Below are 16992 nucleotides of genomic sequence, written 5' to 3'. Positions count from 1 at the left end.
CCGTGATTCTGCAGAAACACTAAACCAAAATCTCAGCCCATCTCTCTCTCTCTCTCTAGAAACCCAGAAATGGCCCAAAAATCCATTTCCAAAACCACATTAAAAAACAAGTTTTAGAAACAGCCCATTGGGCATGCCAAGACACACTCTCTCATTCTCTCTCATCACTCCAGTAGAGTCGAGACAAGACGAAGAAGACCAGAAAAATTCACCTCTCTCGTCTTGCCTATCCAATCTCAAAACCCTTTCTTTCTGCACAAAGAGCGACGCTCGACCTCATGGACCTGCTCCGACCCAATCTATCCCGGGTACGGATCCTGGAACCCACCAACCGCATCTACAAGCACCGCCTGATCTCTTCCGACGACTCCATCTCCGGCAAGAAAGGCACTGGTTCTGCCAAATCTAGCAAGGCAGATTCAGGGAATCAAATCTCTCATCTCTGTCTTGTCTCTCTACCTTGATCAATGACGTGATGGAGCTCAAGGCTTGGATTGGTTAAATGATGGAGGAACTCAACGTCGGCCTCTGCAATAGGAGCTCGGCAGTGACAGGATCCCGACCTGGTGACTTGTACAGACACCCAGCGCACGACTCAGGCGGGTCGACCAGGTCAGAGAACCTCGCCAGGTCCGACTGCCTGGATTGATACGGGGCTCCGGCAAGAAAAGCAACACAAAAGGGCGGCGAAATCGAACGGCTCGATTGATACAGAACGGGTCAACTCAGAAGGAACTCGGAAGAAGATCAGGCTGGGGTAGGCGAGGGTTTGGCGCTGCCAAGTGTGGGAACGACGGCAGGCTGGGACGAAAAATTACGTTTTGTTCTCTAAGGTTGGCGCTGCTGCGTTTATTTCTGTTAAAGAGAATGAGGAGGACGAGGCCGGCGAAGCTTTGTATTCCGGTGGTGTCCCCGGGATTTGGGTCTGCTCCGTCGACGCCGTCGACGACAGGTTGGAGAGAGGTGATGGAGGATCGCTACTCAGCTAGTCTTAATCTTGAAGGTGATCCCAAACAGCTTTGTGCGGAATTGTGAGAGATCAAACAATTTCATTTCCCAATTTCTCCCAGAAAGTTCACTTTTCTGATCTTTCCGAGAAAGATCGGATTTCAAATTTTCAAAATTCATAGGAACTGTTGAAAGCCGGGAGGATCACATCACCGACTCGAACGGCTGAGAGTCAGAGAAGAAGCAGTAAAACTTTCGATACTTGACGCTACTCGGCTCCAGATCGAATAAGCTCTACTGGATTTTTCCCCTTTTTTGTGATCTGCTACCTTCTCAGTAGCCAAACGCTGGGAAATTAGCTGCTGCCATTTTTGTAGTGTTTGAAGTTCTCAGATATTTCTGGATCGTCAACCCCGACTCCGACGATGAGGACCACCGTGATTCCAGATATTTCTGCACTGCTTCTCTGCCCATCTTCAGCCCAATTCTTGGTCTGACGGTTCTCTGCTCATCCCCCGACTCTCCTCGGCCGACTCTGACTCCAAGTCATCCGCATCAGAGGGCGTGGTCATCGAGGAACCCTGGGCGTTTCGTTCCCCGAGCAAGATCGCGAGTTTCTCTTCTTCCGAAATGAACGACACTAGTCCTCTTGTCGTAGATGTGCAGCGCACGACGCCTACCACTCTTACGACGCCGTTTTATTCGTTGCCGGAAACGTACTTGTCACCGGGGATCGAAAATTTTGCGAGCCCTTTGAGCCAGGCGCAGAGGGAGGAGAGGGATGATAGCTCTATAGCTGCTCATAGCATATCCGGGAGGTTCCCTTCGGTCTCTTTGTTCAAGGAGTATAAGAATGCAGCTATGGCGATTCTAGAGAAAACAGATTACACTATGATTTATGGGCATCATTTCATCAAAAAGTCAGGGTGGTAAGTTCTCGGATGGACGGGGCGCATGCGACCGGCGTGAGAAGAGATTCAATAAACCAGCAGAGAAAAGGAAAAAGGAGAAATGATGGCTATTGCTGCTAGTGGCCTTAAAAGCTGCTTTTTGACTTTCCAGAAGATGCTGTAAAGACAAGTCTATGCCTCCGCCATTTGCAATCTGCCAAAGTAAAGCAAAGTAAAGAGCACTTCACTTTACTTTTGTCTGCCATCTGCAAAGGCTAATGCACCTGGACCTCAGCAAGAGCAAGAGAATAATAAATGCAGCGCAAGGAAAAGAGAAAGAAAAGGGAAAGTAAAAGCAAAGCAAAGTAAAAGAGCAAAGCAGAAAGCATGGCTACCCTTTCAACATGAGATTTGCGGTGGAAAAGAGCAAAACAGAAAATATGGCTACCCACTGAGATAATTACAAAAGTATAAAAGAAAAGAGAAAAACAAAAGTAAGGAATAAACATTCTACCAGAATGATGTAATTTATTATCTTTCGGAGACATATGTATAAACCCCATCCGAGGGTAATATGTATAAACCCCAAAAAAAAAAAAAAAAAAAAAAAAAAAAAAAAAAAAAAAAAAAGAACAACAACGACAAGCCCAAAATAAATGGGTTGGACTGGAATGTTGTGGAGGGCGAAGGCCCATAAGCCCAAAATCGCTCCAACCAGGCGATCAAAAGTACGCCCAGTATTCCAAATTATACATGAGCATTACTCATGTCATTCATACATAAACATTCATGAACATCACTCATGACAATCATACATAAACACTCATGACCATCATTCATGTCAAACATTCATGAGCATCACTCATGTTAACATTCACGAGCATCACTCATGACAACATTCATGAGCATCACTCATGTCAATCAACATAAACATTCATGAGCATCACTCATGTCAATCAACTTCAAAAGCTTCATTTACAGAGCTCTAGCTTCAAAGACTTCATTTACAGAGCTCTAGCTTCAAAGACTTCATTTACAGAGCTCTAGCTTCAAAGACTTCATTAGCAGAGCTCTAGCTTCAAAAGCTTCATTTATAAAAGCTCTAGTTTCGAAAGCTTCATTTACAGAGCTCTAGCTTCAAAGCTTCACTTGCAAAGCTTCACCTACAAAGCTTCAGTGCAGGGTATACAAATACCGCCTCCGAACAACCACCACTTCGGCCCATACATGGATTCAATTTGAAGTCTCCAGCCAACAGACTCTATTGACCGAAGACTTGGGGGACTACATTATGTACCATATATTGGGCCTCAACTGGGCCTCATGAAAAATACTTGGGAGACTCTAGCCCATTATTTATGTATTAAGGAGCGAACCCTTATTCTATAAAAGGGACTCCCTCACTTTCATTGAAAGATCACCCATGATTTATGTATTGAGGAGCGAGCCCTTATTCTATAAAAGGGACTCCCTCACCACCATTAGAGAGCATCGCCGCCTACTGAGCAACTGTCTCACTGCGAGCATCAACTCTAACCCATCACTTATGTATTGAGGAGAAAGCCCTTATTCTATAAAAGGGACTCCCTCACCTTCAAACGCCACAAGCCGAGCCAACCAAGGCAACATAAGCTACAAGCAAAGCGGCCTCACAACATGTGCTACTTCTAGTTGAGCATCATTTCAGATTGGGCACCGCCTCATATCGAGCATCAGTTACTTCGGCCCACACATGGACTGAATTTCAAGTCTCCAGCCAAAAGACTCTCTTGACTGAAGACTTGGGGGACTACTGTTTATACCATATTTAGGGCCTCGTATATTTGGGCCTTGGGCCTTGTATTTGGGCCTCACACTAAAGCCCATACTTTGTAAAGGAGGAGGAGCCCCTTATTCTATAAAAGGGGACTCCTACCCTCATTCTGGAGAGGCTCATTCTCACCCTCAGATCTCATCCTCAGAGGCCAATTCCTAAGTTTCTCCTCACCCCTCTCAAAGCTCTCACTTATAGAGCTCTTTCTCTCCCTCACTTCTCAGAGAAATATAATACAATCAGTGTGGACGTAGCCCAAACCTTGGGGTGAACTACGATACATCTTGTGTTATTTACATTACATGCAGATTCACGGTCGAATTTACGTTGTTCCAAGACCTCCGGTTTTGTGCATCAACACATAACGAAGTAAGTCTCATAAAAACGTACTTCAAAAGTTGTGTAAAAAAAATGGTGTCATGAATCAGGCTTCATATATATAGGATAAGTTCGTTTTGACTTGTGTATGTCATGCATATATATAATAACGTTCATTCTCTGTGAAGACTCAAATACTTTAAAGCGTGTGGCACCAATTCCATTAGGCATGCATAGATTATCGATAGCCTCACACGTTCTTAGGAAGATATTGCCTTCAGATGTGCCAATCTAGGACGGCAGATAAACAAAACATTATAATTTCAACTTCGATCACCAGTGGAAACATATCTGAATTTGTCACATACTTGATTATGCATACTGTCCTTAAAGAAAAGAGAATCGGTTCTCGGTGCAAGTAATGTTGGGAAACACAAAAATCAAACACAGGTTCTCGCGTGTAGTGATTTACATTCATAATCTGTGACAAGGTTAGAGTGCAGATAACCAATGGCACTATTATCAAAGAGAAGTTATTTTTCAAGATATATGAAGCACTGGTTTTGTAATAATAAAAATCTATAAAAGTATAGAATTTTTTTTTTTTTTTGTAACAAAAAGTTTAGGGAGAGATTGTTACTCTCATTGCCAGTACCAGAACAAACTCATAACCTCGAGCTGGAAGGACTTACACATGACATCTGCTAGCTGTTACCAGTAGGAATTTATGTAGGAATTTACATTTCGCATATCAACGAGGACTGCTAGCAGCAAGACTCGAACTTTGATGGGGCGACACACAAAGTAAAGACCTTACCAACCGAAGCAACCGTTGTTAGCATAAAAGTACATATTATGTAGTCAAGTAGAACGATAATAATTTTAGGGACAATAACTAATAGCTGTAGTGTAGCACAAATTTGGAGTACTTCCACCATTGAAATATGCCAAAACAATAGTCTTAAGAAACCAATTAATTGAGCTAGGGTTGTCTTATATTTTTGTTTTGGTTGATGTCGATGGAATAGATGACGAACATTGGCCATTTCCCATTGCCATTAGTTGCTTCTACGGTTGTACCACATATCAACATAATTATACGACCAAATAAAAAATATTAGCTAACTATCACGGGATGGTCCAGTAATCGATGACGAATTCTATATTTGTATTCTGCACGACACGTCCATGGGTTCAATTCTTGATGCTAGTGAATCACATGATGGTGGCCAGAAGAAGATTAAAATGCCACTGAGTCTTTTCCAGCCCCCAAAATGTTAAATAGTGTGGCGAAGCACAAACATGTCTCTCTTTTTTTGCAAAAAATAAAAAATATTAGCTTAACCAATACGTATGTTAATGATTTTTGTTTAAGAAACGTATGTTAATGATTTAAATTCATAGTTTATAAATACAAAAGAATTCTCTCTGTCATCCTTGATCACAAAATTATGTTTTGTCTTTGCATAAATTTGTTCAATGGGTTTATATTAAAATATAAGGGTTTCTCCTAAAAGATACTTGTGAATTGGGTCAATATAAAATTCTCTGTTGTTTTAACATATTTGCTATTATCTATCCAAATGAGTGGGGGAGAGTTAAACTTTATAGTGGGTTAGCAATAATAATTTAATTTGAAATCGTTTTTGACGATATCAAATCGAAGATTACCGTACTACTAAATGACTATTTTACACATATTAAAATGAACCGAAATTACATAAATAGAGCATAAAAACGAGGGTGCAAAAATTATTTTGTATTAAAAAACTCTCTTATTTAGGATTTGTCAAAATAAAATTAAAAATACTTCCTTTTCCCACTGCCAAATGAAATTTACACTCGAAATTAAGGAGAGAAACAAATAAACAAAATCCATAAAAACGTAAGCTTTCAATCTCACCCAATTCTATCCTTTTTCTAAACCATAAGACGATTAGTTCAACTTCAACCCCAAGTCGCTGACACGTTCTTTTCTCCCCCCCCCAAACATTTGCTTCCAAATCCCCCTTAAATCTCACTAATTAGGTCAGATTTCCACCTCTCGGAATCCCATTCCATGCAAACCCTTTCGAGCACTAGCATGAATTTTCCCGCTTTTACAGGTGGGAAGTCCATTCCTCCCTAAAAATTCAACGTGTGAATCAGAGCCTGCATGAAACTCCTCTGTATTTTTTCTTAAAACTGAGATAAAGCGATTGATCGATGGATTTCTTCACTGATGGGTGCCTTAATTAATTCTTTGCTACATACCCACTTTGATTTCAGGAAAATGGGTTTTTCTGGTGGGGGTTTTTACTCATATACGCCTCCTTCTCCTAGGTTTTTAACCCTCTCTGTCTCTTCCCTCTTGCTTGCTCTGTTCAGATTTTTCAGCAAGTTCTTCCTCAGAGTCAGGTACTCAAATTCCCAGTTGGGTTTTGTACTTCTGATGTTTTTAGATGAATTTCCAGCAGGGTTTTGTAGTTAATATACTTTTTTATTCGGTCAGAAACTTATTTTTGTGTTTGTTTTTGTTGCAGTTTTGTTAATGGTGAGAGTTATTGGATGAACAATTATTGTTGTTCTGGCCCTGTTTCTGAAGAAACCGATCAAATGGTATCGAATAATAATCTTGTTGAGACAGAAGCTCTGCCTGGAAAATCGGATTCTTGTTGTCCTAGCTCTGCTTCTGAAGAAACCAATCAAACGGTATCGAATAATCCGGCTGAGCCAGAAGCTATGCCTGAGAAAGCTGATTCCGAGATTTCGAAAAGCCATGGAGATTCAGAGTTTGGTGAAGCTGATGATGGAGAGGCGTCGAAGCCGAGTTTTGTATTTAAATTCGAGTACCAGACTAAAGAAATATTAAGCAGAAGCAATAGAGAGTTTGAGTTTATGGCTGACAAGTTTAACCTATTCAAAGTAGAACCAGAATTCATAAGCAGCAGCAGCAGAAAATACGAATTCAAAGCCGAAGAGGTTGTGAGTTGCTTCGTGGAAGAAGCTAAAGTTGCAACCTTTACTGTCGAAGAAGGAGGTGATCATGAACAAATTACTCAGGAATTTGCAGGTGAGGAATGGGAGGAAGATGAAGAGTCTGATAAGATATCGCTGACGGAAGATCCTCATTTGGATGAAGAGCGAGTGGGGAGTCTTGAAAGCGATTCAGATTGCGAGAAAGTTGATTCGCATGAAGTTAAGTTCTTGTCAGAAAAGGACTTTGTTGCTTCAGATTATGATTGTGCTTCTACTGGCTCTCCTAATCTGGGGTTTTTGTCTGTAGCAGATTCTGAGGAAAGAAATGACCAGCTTGAGAATTTCGATATGGGGTACGAGTCTGATTGTTTCGATGATGAAGATGAAGAAATACACGAACAAATTCAAGAATTGGAAGAGTTGTCCAGCAGCTCGAATCCAAAAGGGTTTAGTAGCAAAGACGAAAAACCAATTCAGGGTTTCAAAAATGCTGAAAACCCCGATGTTCGTTGTTTGACACCTAATGCTTCCGAGGATTCAAACACATTGGAAACATTGTGGGAACACCAGGATTTGATAGAACAGTTGAAAATGGAGCTCAAGAAAGTCAGAGCTACTGGCCTGCCTACCATTCTTGAAGAATCCGAGTCCCCGAATATGGATGATTTGAAGCCATGGAAGATCGATGAAAAAATCCATCAAGGTGATAGAATGGGAGAACTTCAGAAGTTCCACAGAAGTTACAGAGAACACATGCGAAAATTCGACATTTTGAATTACCAGAAGTTATATGCAATAGGTCAGTTTTTTCTTCAATTTCGATTAACGTCTTCATAGTTTCAAATCATTTTGTTCGTGTTTTCTTCCCAAATTTTCTTCTTCTTATTTTCAAACTGTTGTAATCCATTCGATTCATCGGTATGTTTAATTCAACCTAATTAGGACCTCCTAAATCAGGTTAGTTGATCATGAAAGAAGCATGAGCCTGCTTACATAAAAGTAAATTTACATGACCTAGTTAGAAGTTAGAAAATTGTTAGTTCTCAATTGTGTAAGCACTTTTCCAAAAAAAAAAAAAACCCTTTTGCATGTGTACCTGTTTAAATATTGTCTAAAAGCACATTACATAGTGGATGTGCCCCTTAATTTATGTTTAATTAGCACCATCTGAGCATGCTAATCTTTAAGCTCCCCCAGTCTAATTATGGAAGTGCTTTTGTGCTCCACCATTTTGTTTGTTGGTTTCCTCTATGCAGAAATTCATGCGTATGAAAAGTTAATCTGTAATTATTAAATTAAATTGACTTTTGGGTTATGCTAATTGCTAGATGCTCTATGTTGTTTTTATGCTAACTATATTTAGTTCACATGATCTTAATTTCTCATGTGTTTTATGAAAATCCAAATGTGTAGGTTTCTTGCAGTCCAAGGATCCACTTCAGTCGTTTCCGAGCTCCAAGTCCTCAGCTCCGGCAATCCCATCCTTTCTCTCACAGATTTTTTGGGGATGCAAACCGAAAAAGGATTCGGATTCCGACCCAATGGTGAAATTTATTAGAGAATTGCATAGTGAATTAGAAGTGGTTTATGTGGGGCAGTTGTGCCTTTCTTGGGAGATCCTTCAATGGCAGTATGAGAAGGCCGTCAAGCTTTGGGAATCGGCTCCGTCTGAAATTGGTTCGTACAATGCAGTCGCGGGCGAATTCCAACAGTTCCAAGTGCACTTGCATAGATTTGTAGAGAATGAATGTTATCAAGGGCCTAGGGTTGAAAATTACGTCAAGAATCGATGCATCACGCGCAATCTTCTTCAAGTTCCGGTGATTAGAGGTGATTAAAAAGTTTCGATTAAGTGTTGTATTTACTTAGGGATGTTGAAGGTATGATTTATTTAAACTAATAGAAGTGTATGGCACTGCAGGGGACAATTTAAAGGAGAGAAAGAAAGCAAGAAGAAAAGGCAAAGATGATGGTGCAATTACAAGCGACATTCTAGGAGAGATACTCGAAGAATCAATAAGGACGATCTGGAGATTCATTCGAGCTGATAAACATGCTAATTGTACGCTTGCATGTCGAAAGAGAAGACCAGAAGAAGAGCTTGAAGAATCGGATTTGAAGCTTTACATAGAGATCCAAACAGATCTTCACAATGTACGTTTCATATCAGACAATATAACATGTCATTCCGTTTCACGACTTTTCATGTTTCGATTTCACCTAACGATGAAGTTAACTTGTACTTTGAAATGCAGAAAAAGATGAAGCTAAGAGAAATATTGAGGAGTGGGAACTGCATACTAAAGAGATTGAAAAAGCATGGAGATGTAGGCACAGATCACCTCTACTTCTTCTCCCAAGTTGACATGAAATTAGTAGCTAGGGTTTTGAACATGTCGAATATTACAACAGAGCAACTATTGTGGTGCCGCAATAAGTTGAGCAAGATAAATTTTGTGAACCGAAAGCTCCGCGTAGATCCTTCCATCTTGCTATTTCCATGCTAGCAATAGTAGCCAAACTTTTGTCTAACCAAAGAAGTAATATTAGCTTCCCAACTATGATTGTTCATATTTTCTCATCAAAGCGATATTTTAATTTACATTAATATACGAGGAAAAGATTTCAAATTTGCAAATAAAATTGCGAGCACACTGACTTGACTAAGGGCTGTAGTGCTATTTTTAAATCTGCTTTTGTGCGAATAAAGTGAGGAAAAAAAAAACAGCCAAATGTTTGGTAAACTATAGGGTTTTTAGCGAAAAGAATGGTAGGGGTGGAATTGTCAAGATAAAACTTATAGTAGTTGGTACAATTCACTTGCCTCCAATGACAAAAACGCTTTTTTGAGAAGCATATGTACAATTGCTTCTATTTCATGCTATTTTGAACTCATGATTTAAAAAAAAAAATTTATTATTTTTATTTACCAAACACAATTAAAACTCAAACTTTAAAAAAAAAGTTATTTTATAAAAAATTTACGTAACTCCAAACCAGCCCTAACGAGTCAACGCATACATGCTTATTGTTCATATTTTGACAGGTTGAAAAATATGTATGGCGGTGGTAATGTGAAGTCTCTAGGCAGCAGACGAAACATAAATCTGGCGGCAAAGATGAGGTGCCCACGCCGTTGGGTTCGTAAGTTGTAGTGTCATCGTAATGAACATTTACTTGGTCAAAATTTAAAATTTCAATGATGCTATACCTTTCCTCAAGTAAATTAACTTACCTATTAACTTTTTGTAATGGTTGGTGGCTAGGTAGTTAACAACAACTTAATGTGGTGTTTCGATAACCAATTAAGTAATAGTTTGGAACTATTTTTCAAAAGTATTTGAAGTACTTCTTACAAGAAGTACATAACTTGTGTCTTTTTGCAAGAAACACTTAAGTACTTTTAGAATCCAAATTTTTTTCTCTAAAATTGATTTCAGTCATTTTAAAAGTATTTACAAACGAGTCCAAAGTAATGATTTTAATTAGGCTGCAAGATTTTTTTTTCCTTCTATTTTTATATCACATTAAGATTTGTTTTTTTTCCAACTATGTGAGAGAGTGTTTGGTCTTTTTATTAGCAAACCGATATGGTTAATGAGTTAGATGGTTGTTAAAGAGAGACGAGAGAGAGGATTCAACCCGTCATATGTAGAATAAATTCTACTGGACCATTAGTCAGACTAAGGCCCAGTTTAGGATTACTATGCATTTTTAAAAAACTGTTTCGGTTGTTCTTTAAGAATAATCAGTTGTAAAATAAAGCAGATGAGCGTTTGATTAACTGAATTTTAAAAATATTGTGAGTATAAAAAGCAGCGCAAAATTGTTTGGTAAAATTCAATGTAAAGGTGATATAATTGTATACAATGACAAATGAACATAATAGTAGGAGTGGGGGCGACGACAACAGTGGTGGTAATGGTGGTGGTGGTTGCGGTGGAGGTGGTGGTGGTAGTGGTGCTAATAGTGGGATGTGTTGGCTGTGGTGGAAAGGTAACAATGGTGGTAGGGCAGTGGCAGTGGTGGCGATTGCGATTATGGGGGTTGTGTTGGCGGTGGCGGCAATGATGGTGGTAATGGTAGTTGTAGTTGTGGTGCAATGGTGGCGGTTGCAGTAATGATGGTGGTGGTGGTGGCGATGGCAGCATTGATGGTGGTAGCAATGGTGGTAATGGTGGTAGTAGTGGTGGTGGCAATGGTGGTGGTGGCGGTGGCAGTGACGGTAGTGATGGTGCTGACAAAGATGATAGTGATTGATAGTGATGGAGGTTGTGGTTATGGTGGTGGTGGTGATAAAAATGGTGGTTGTAATGGCAGTGATGGTGTAAGGTTATTATTTGTAGTGGTAGGTGGTAACGTTTACTTTATTCTCTAAGGGATAGAATGTGTGTGGAAGGCTAAACAATGTCATTTAAAAAAATTTAATGAAGTTACAATGGTTGAAAATAATTATTAAAGACCTAACTTTGTTTTTTATTAAAGCAGCTTTTAAAAACAACCTACATGTTGTTTTTAAAAGCTGTTATTTGGAACCCATTACTTTTAAAATAGGCAGGATCTTTTACTTTTACCAAACATTTTTTTACTGCTTAACTTTAAAGTTAAAGTTAAGCAGTTTTTAATGAAAAAAACAATACCAAACAAAGCGTAAGACTCGAGATATGGACTAAACATTGAATTTTACATCTCATTTGGGGTGTCATATATTGTGAGGGATGTTATGACCAAGTTTTGAAAAACATGATCGGTTCGGTTCATGATCCAGAAACAACACAACCCAAATTTTAAACTAGACCGACTAATCTGGTTCGATTTAGTACTGAAAAGGAAAATTAACAAGAAAAGCCACACCAAACCAGATAGGCCGGTTTAGTCCGGTTTTGTCGAATTTTCGGTGGATCTGCCAATCTATAAAGCCCAATGGGCTGTGTGATTGGATTACCCCCTTTATTACGGATCAGCGTGGGACTCTTAAGTTCAGGCCCTTCTCTTTTCTTTTTAGACCCGGCCCATTAACTTAACCAATTTTAAATCCTCACCGTCCAATACTTAAAATCTCTCCACAGCCATCCGATCTAGGGTTTCTCGGCCTTCGAAAACCCTATTTAACCGCTCCCATCGTCCATAGGCAACCCTTTTGTTGCAGTCGATCGCACTGACAGAGAGAGAGGCAGCCGAGCTAAACGAGCATTCCAAAAATGGTGCAGCGGCTCACGTACCGGAAGCGTCACAGCTACGCCACCAAGTCCAACCAGCACCGCATCGTCAAAACTCCCGGTAACATAATTTGCACCGTTTGCATTCCCAATTTGCTTCTGGAAATCTGATCGAATATTCAATTAGGGTTTTGCTGGTTTTGTTTATGGTGTCGTTTGATTGGTTTGGTTGAGTTGGTTTTGTGCGTGTTGAATGTTAGGGGGGAAATTGATCTATCAGACCACCAAGAAGAGAGCCAGCGGTCCCAAATGCCCTGTTACCGGCAAGAGAATCCAAGGGGTATGTCTTTGCTTTCGTTTGATTGTTCAGTATCTGTATATGCGATTGTATATGAATGTGTATGTGTATGTATGTATTTGTTTGACTGAGCAATTTGGTTAGGTTTATGATGTGAACGCAAGAATGTGTGTGATTGTATTTGTTTGATGAATGATTTGTTGGGGTGTATGAATTTGTGGGAGACTAGCTAGAAGTATTTGAATTTCGAACATGAACTCCAAAGTCCAAATGAATGTTTTCAGATTAGGACTGATACCGGGTACATAAAAAAACTCGTTCTTTTGAATCCAATCGTACTATTAGGTTTGTGACGAGGGAATTGATCATTCCCTAACTTGGAGCAGGCAACTTATGCTTTTAAATTCCAAATGTTAATAACGTCGCATATAGACTTGTTGACGTTGATGGTCCTCCCAGCTCTTGTTGGAAGCTCCTCCGTTGATGGTGGTGTCATATCCTATCTTCCCGCGGAGCAGTGTCACTGCCATTACCACTTCGGAAGATAGCCATGCACTGACATTTTGTTTTTTCAATTTTTGTTTAAGCATGCTCTTAGTTTTGAACTTTAACATACGCAGCACTCTCAAATGCATTTTTTTGGTAGGGACTCTCCTACATGCATATAAATTATATTTGTATAATCTTTTCAAAAACTTGCGTTTCATGTGGGGCTTTTGTGTGGGTTTGTTCTTCTGTTGGGTGATATGCTCTGCATTAACTCTGGTGTTTTTAGTTTTCTTAAAAAATTGAACCCTTAAAAATGAGAATGACTGGAGTTTTGACAAATTGATTGTACATTTGTTCGTTTCATCCAGCTTTATATGATATTTGAAAGATTGAACGTTGGAGTGAATATTGGATGGTAACTGTGGCTGATAGTAATTTTGGTTTCCTTGCAGATTCCTCACTTGAGACCTGCTGAGTACAAGAGGTCTAGATTATCTAGGAACCGCAGGACTGTGAACCGGGCCTATGGTGGTGTATTGTCTGGAGGTGCAGTTAGGGAGAGGTAAATTAACGCGAACATTCTGATTGTTGGATGCGCTGGTATTATAATTTTTGTATGGTAGTAATTAAGGCATTGCATTGAGTTTTTATTGTTCATTTTGTATGCAGGATCATTCGAGCTTTCTTGGTCGAAGAGCAAAAGATCGTGAAGAAGGTTTTGAAGATTCAAAAGGCTAAGGAAAGGCAGGCGGAGAAAGGAGCCAAACATTGATAGTCGTTTGAATGAATTATAAGAAATGAGCGAGATTTTGTCGTTAGGTTTTGTTGATTGATGAATTTGGATCTGAGATTTGGGATGCTTTTATTGTTATGTGTTGCTCGTCTACTCGGTTAATTTCGTTTCAATGATAACTAATTCCCTGTTTCTTCCTTTGTGATAATCTTGTTCGTTTATCTTTATCTTTTTACTGGTAAATGGCAATGCTTCAGTTTGTTTTTCAGTGCAAATTTTATGCTATTCTAAAATTCTCGTGGATGATGACGATGATATTGTAAACTACTTTAATTTACAGGAGATGTTTATTTTTTGGTTAATGACCACCATTTTGCTATCTAGTGTCCAATCTTTCATTTTTTGCTTTTCAATTGTTTTATATTTTCCAAGTTGATTATCTCAAGTCAGGTGCTTGTTACAAAAAACACTTCAGTTACAAAAAACACTTCACTGTTTTTTAAAAATTCACTTACATTTATACTAAGAAATAGTTTCAAAATATTTTTACCAAAAACATTTCTATCCATTTTAAAAGCATTTTTAAAGGAGTCCTAAATTTGCAAGATCTATTAAGCGCAATGCTACTTTAAGATTCATACAGTCGGTTCCACCTAGCAGGTTGTTGTAATGTTGTGTTATATTAGGTTGAAAGCATAGCAGAGTTAAACAGTATTTGATGAATATAATTTTGGGGGATCAAGTAATTTTAAAGATCCAGAGAATTAGTAAAAATTTGGAGATTCCTATAACGTCAGAGGAAAAGAGTTCATGATTTGGTATGACGATAGTTTTTACATGCTAGTCAGTTAATTAAGGATAAAATTGCATATGATAAACATTTTGCCTCTGATCCGAGCCAAAAGGAGTGCTTTGTTGGCTTGGGTCGGCCTTTTTCAGTCAGGAAATCATTTTCTTCAATTGTATCATAGTAAAATATTAATTCTGCTTGATTATTTTTCATGTAAAATGAATTACTGTGGATAATCAATGTAACCAGAGTAATTAGTAATCTTACCCATACCAGGGTAAATGGGCCTTTACCACGGCCTAAATGTTCTGTCTTGGTTGAGCAAAGAAACCCACGAGTCGCTTTTTGGGTTGTTTAAAAAAAAAATAGTAACAATAATCCATCAATTAAAAATCAATGATCATTAGTTTCTCAACTCAACAAACATGTAGCTATGGTCATTTTCGTCAATATCGTTAAAATTTTTGTTAAAATGAGTCAAGGGGCAACTATTGAAAACTAAATGAGAAAATTGTAGAAATAGTTCTCAACTTTAACCCAATTTGAGAAATAATTCCTCAATTATAACCCAATTGAAACAATGGTTCTTCAACTTTAACCTAATTGTAGCAATGATTCTTCCAACATGACTCGTTTTGATGGAAGTTCTGACAGAGTTGATGAAAAAGACCATAGTTGCACATTTTGAGGAGCTAAGAGACCAATGTTCATAAACTTTTTAATTGCTAAACCATTACTTCAATTGGTGAAAGTTGAAAGACCGTTGCTACATTTTATATTCTTTTTGGTCTATTCCACGAGTCCATTTGAGTATGAATAGATGTGAAAACACAATTTTCGTTCATCCAACAAACTATATTTGTTTATATAATGTTAATAACTTGATATAATCAGTTTCCAAAACCCCACCAATACGAGGGCTTGCGCTGTAGGAGTACATCGTTATTGTGGCGTCCTATATTAGTGATAGAATGACATGTGTAAGTTTTTTATCACTTGGCGTTGTATTATTGACATGAGACGTCACTATAACGGTATACTCTCGTGCTATGTTGTTGTTCTCAATATTATTAAATACTAGACTAGGTTATGATCTATCAACTTATTCCCGAACGCAATTTTAATTTAATTGATTTGAGACAAATTATTTAATTTTGTTGATATCAAGAGAAATCCCAAACATTATTTTTAGGGATACTTTGGATGCGGTCCTTAATCCTTAACATTATTTGACTAAAACATTAATAGTATTCAAAGTTTGATCAAAATCCATTGACTTTGTACACCTCATTATATTTCAATTAATATTTATAGTTTTATAGTTTTGACATTAATTGTTTGATATTTTATGAGATTTATAATCCTATAAATTTAAAATACCTCATTATAATACTATTAGAAACGGTTACAATAAAAAAATTTAAACATTTTGATTGACTAAATGGATAAAAACTAGGTAAAAATAAGAAATAATAAATGGCAAAAGAATGTATCCATAGTGTTAAAAAAAATTGGTACATTTTACAAAAAAAAATGGTACATTTCACATATAACAAAGTGGTACAATAATAAAGAAGAATGGGTACATTATAAATAAATTAGGGTACAGATAAAAGATTAAAAAAATATGAGTACAAATGAATTTTTAGAAAATATAGGCACTAAAAGAAATTAATGCATGGGTACAAAATAAAACTAAAAAGAAAATACTACAAATTTTAAAAAATGTTGCAATTTAAAAGTGGGTACAAACTAAAAATATAAATACAAAGTTTAGGCATAAAACATAAATATACCGTATGTAATTTTTCTATCATTGATTAAATATACAATGTCACGTGACAGTATACACATGGGTACAAACACAAACAAAACTTTAAAAAATATGAGCACAAAAAGAAACTAATATATGGGTACAAATTAAAAATGAAAAAAAAATTTGGTACAAACTAAAAGTAAAAATATATGATAAAAAATTTAGCCATAAATATAAATAACTAATTGTAACATTTTTAACACTAAAGGAATATATTTAAAAATAAAAATATTTTATTATTCAAATAATTAATGATGTTATTAATACCGAAGGACCTTGATCAAAAATTGAAAATGAATAAGATTTTAATCAATGGAGTAGTAAAAAGAAGGATGTGAACCTAATTTCTCCTTATTTTTATCCCATGTATCAAATTTAGTATTAAGACTAGGTTTGTCCTTGTATTAAGACTAGGTTTATCCCAATCAAATTGACATCACCATTTTTTAATAGGGTGGTGCTATATGCACACCCTTATTTATCTTTTACACATCTCACTTAATTTTCAACTGCAGATCGAATGAAGTGAAGTTTATCAATGAACAAAAATTAACAGAATATGTATGGAAAGTAAAAAATGATGTGCAGCTACATCACCCTTTCCTGTGACATGGCTCTAGAAGGCATTTTATTTATTAAATAATCAAATATGTTAATAAATGAGATCAACACCAAGAAAATGAGTAGAAGTGCGAGAGTGATTATATTTAAAAAAGATAAAAACGTCATGTAGATAGAACTTCAGTTCAAAATCCCTTATCCAAGGAATGACTTTAGGAG

General features: G+C 37.5%; 3 protein-coding genes across 3 annotated transcripts; all 3 read left to right on the top strand.

The window, feature by feature from the left end:
• The first annotated feature begins 5902 nt into the window (after positions 1-5902).
• LOC126611698 (uncharacterized) lies at positions 5903-9529 on the top strand. The gene is made up of 5 exons (XM_050280079.1): positions 5903-6366; positions 6492-7726; positions 8341-8757; positions 8849-9081; positions 9183-9529. Exons 1-5 carry the CDS (start codon positions 6191-6193, stop codon positions 9432-9434), a joined length of 2313 nt encoding a protein of 770 aa, XP_050136036.1. The 5' UTR covers positions 5903-6190; the 3' UTR covers positions 9435-9529.
• A 1267-nt stretch (positions 9530-10796) lies between these two features.
• LOC126610454 (putative glycine-rich cell wall structural protein 1) lies at positions 10797-11187 on the top strand. Its single transcript, XM_050278507.1, has 2 exons — positions 10797-10978; positions 11046-11187. Exons 1-2 carry the CDS (start codon positions 10797-10799, stop codon positions 11185-11187), a joined length of 324 nt encoding a protein of 107 aa, XP_050134464.1.
• An 852-nt stretch (positions 11188-12039) lies between these two features.
• LOC126611704 (60S ribosomal protein L34-like) lies at positions 12040-13814 on the top strand. Its single transcript, XM_050280085.1, has 4 exons — positions 12040-12207; positions 12347-12426; positions 13326-13435; positions 13543-13814. The coding sequence occupies exons 1-4, from the start codon at positions 12129-12131 to the stop codon at positions 13643-13645; spliced, it is 372 nt and encodes a 123-aa protein (XP_050136042.1). The 5' UTR covers positions 12040-12128; the 3' UTR covers positions 13646-13814.
• The last annotated feature ends 3178 nt before the right edge of the window (positions 13815-16992 follow it).

The sequence above is a fragment of the Malus sylvestris genome, chromosome 17 (assembly GCF_916048215.2).
Source record: "Malus sylvestris chromosome 17, drMalSylv7.2, whole genome shotgun sequence".
NCBI classification, from domain to species: Eukaryota; Viridiplantae; Streptophyta; class Magnoliopsida; order Rosales; family Rosaceae; genus Malus; species Malus sylvestris.
This window is presented reverse-complemented; position numbering and strand designations above follow the sequence as displayed.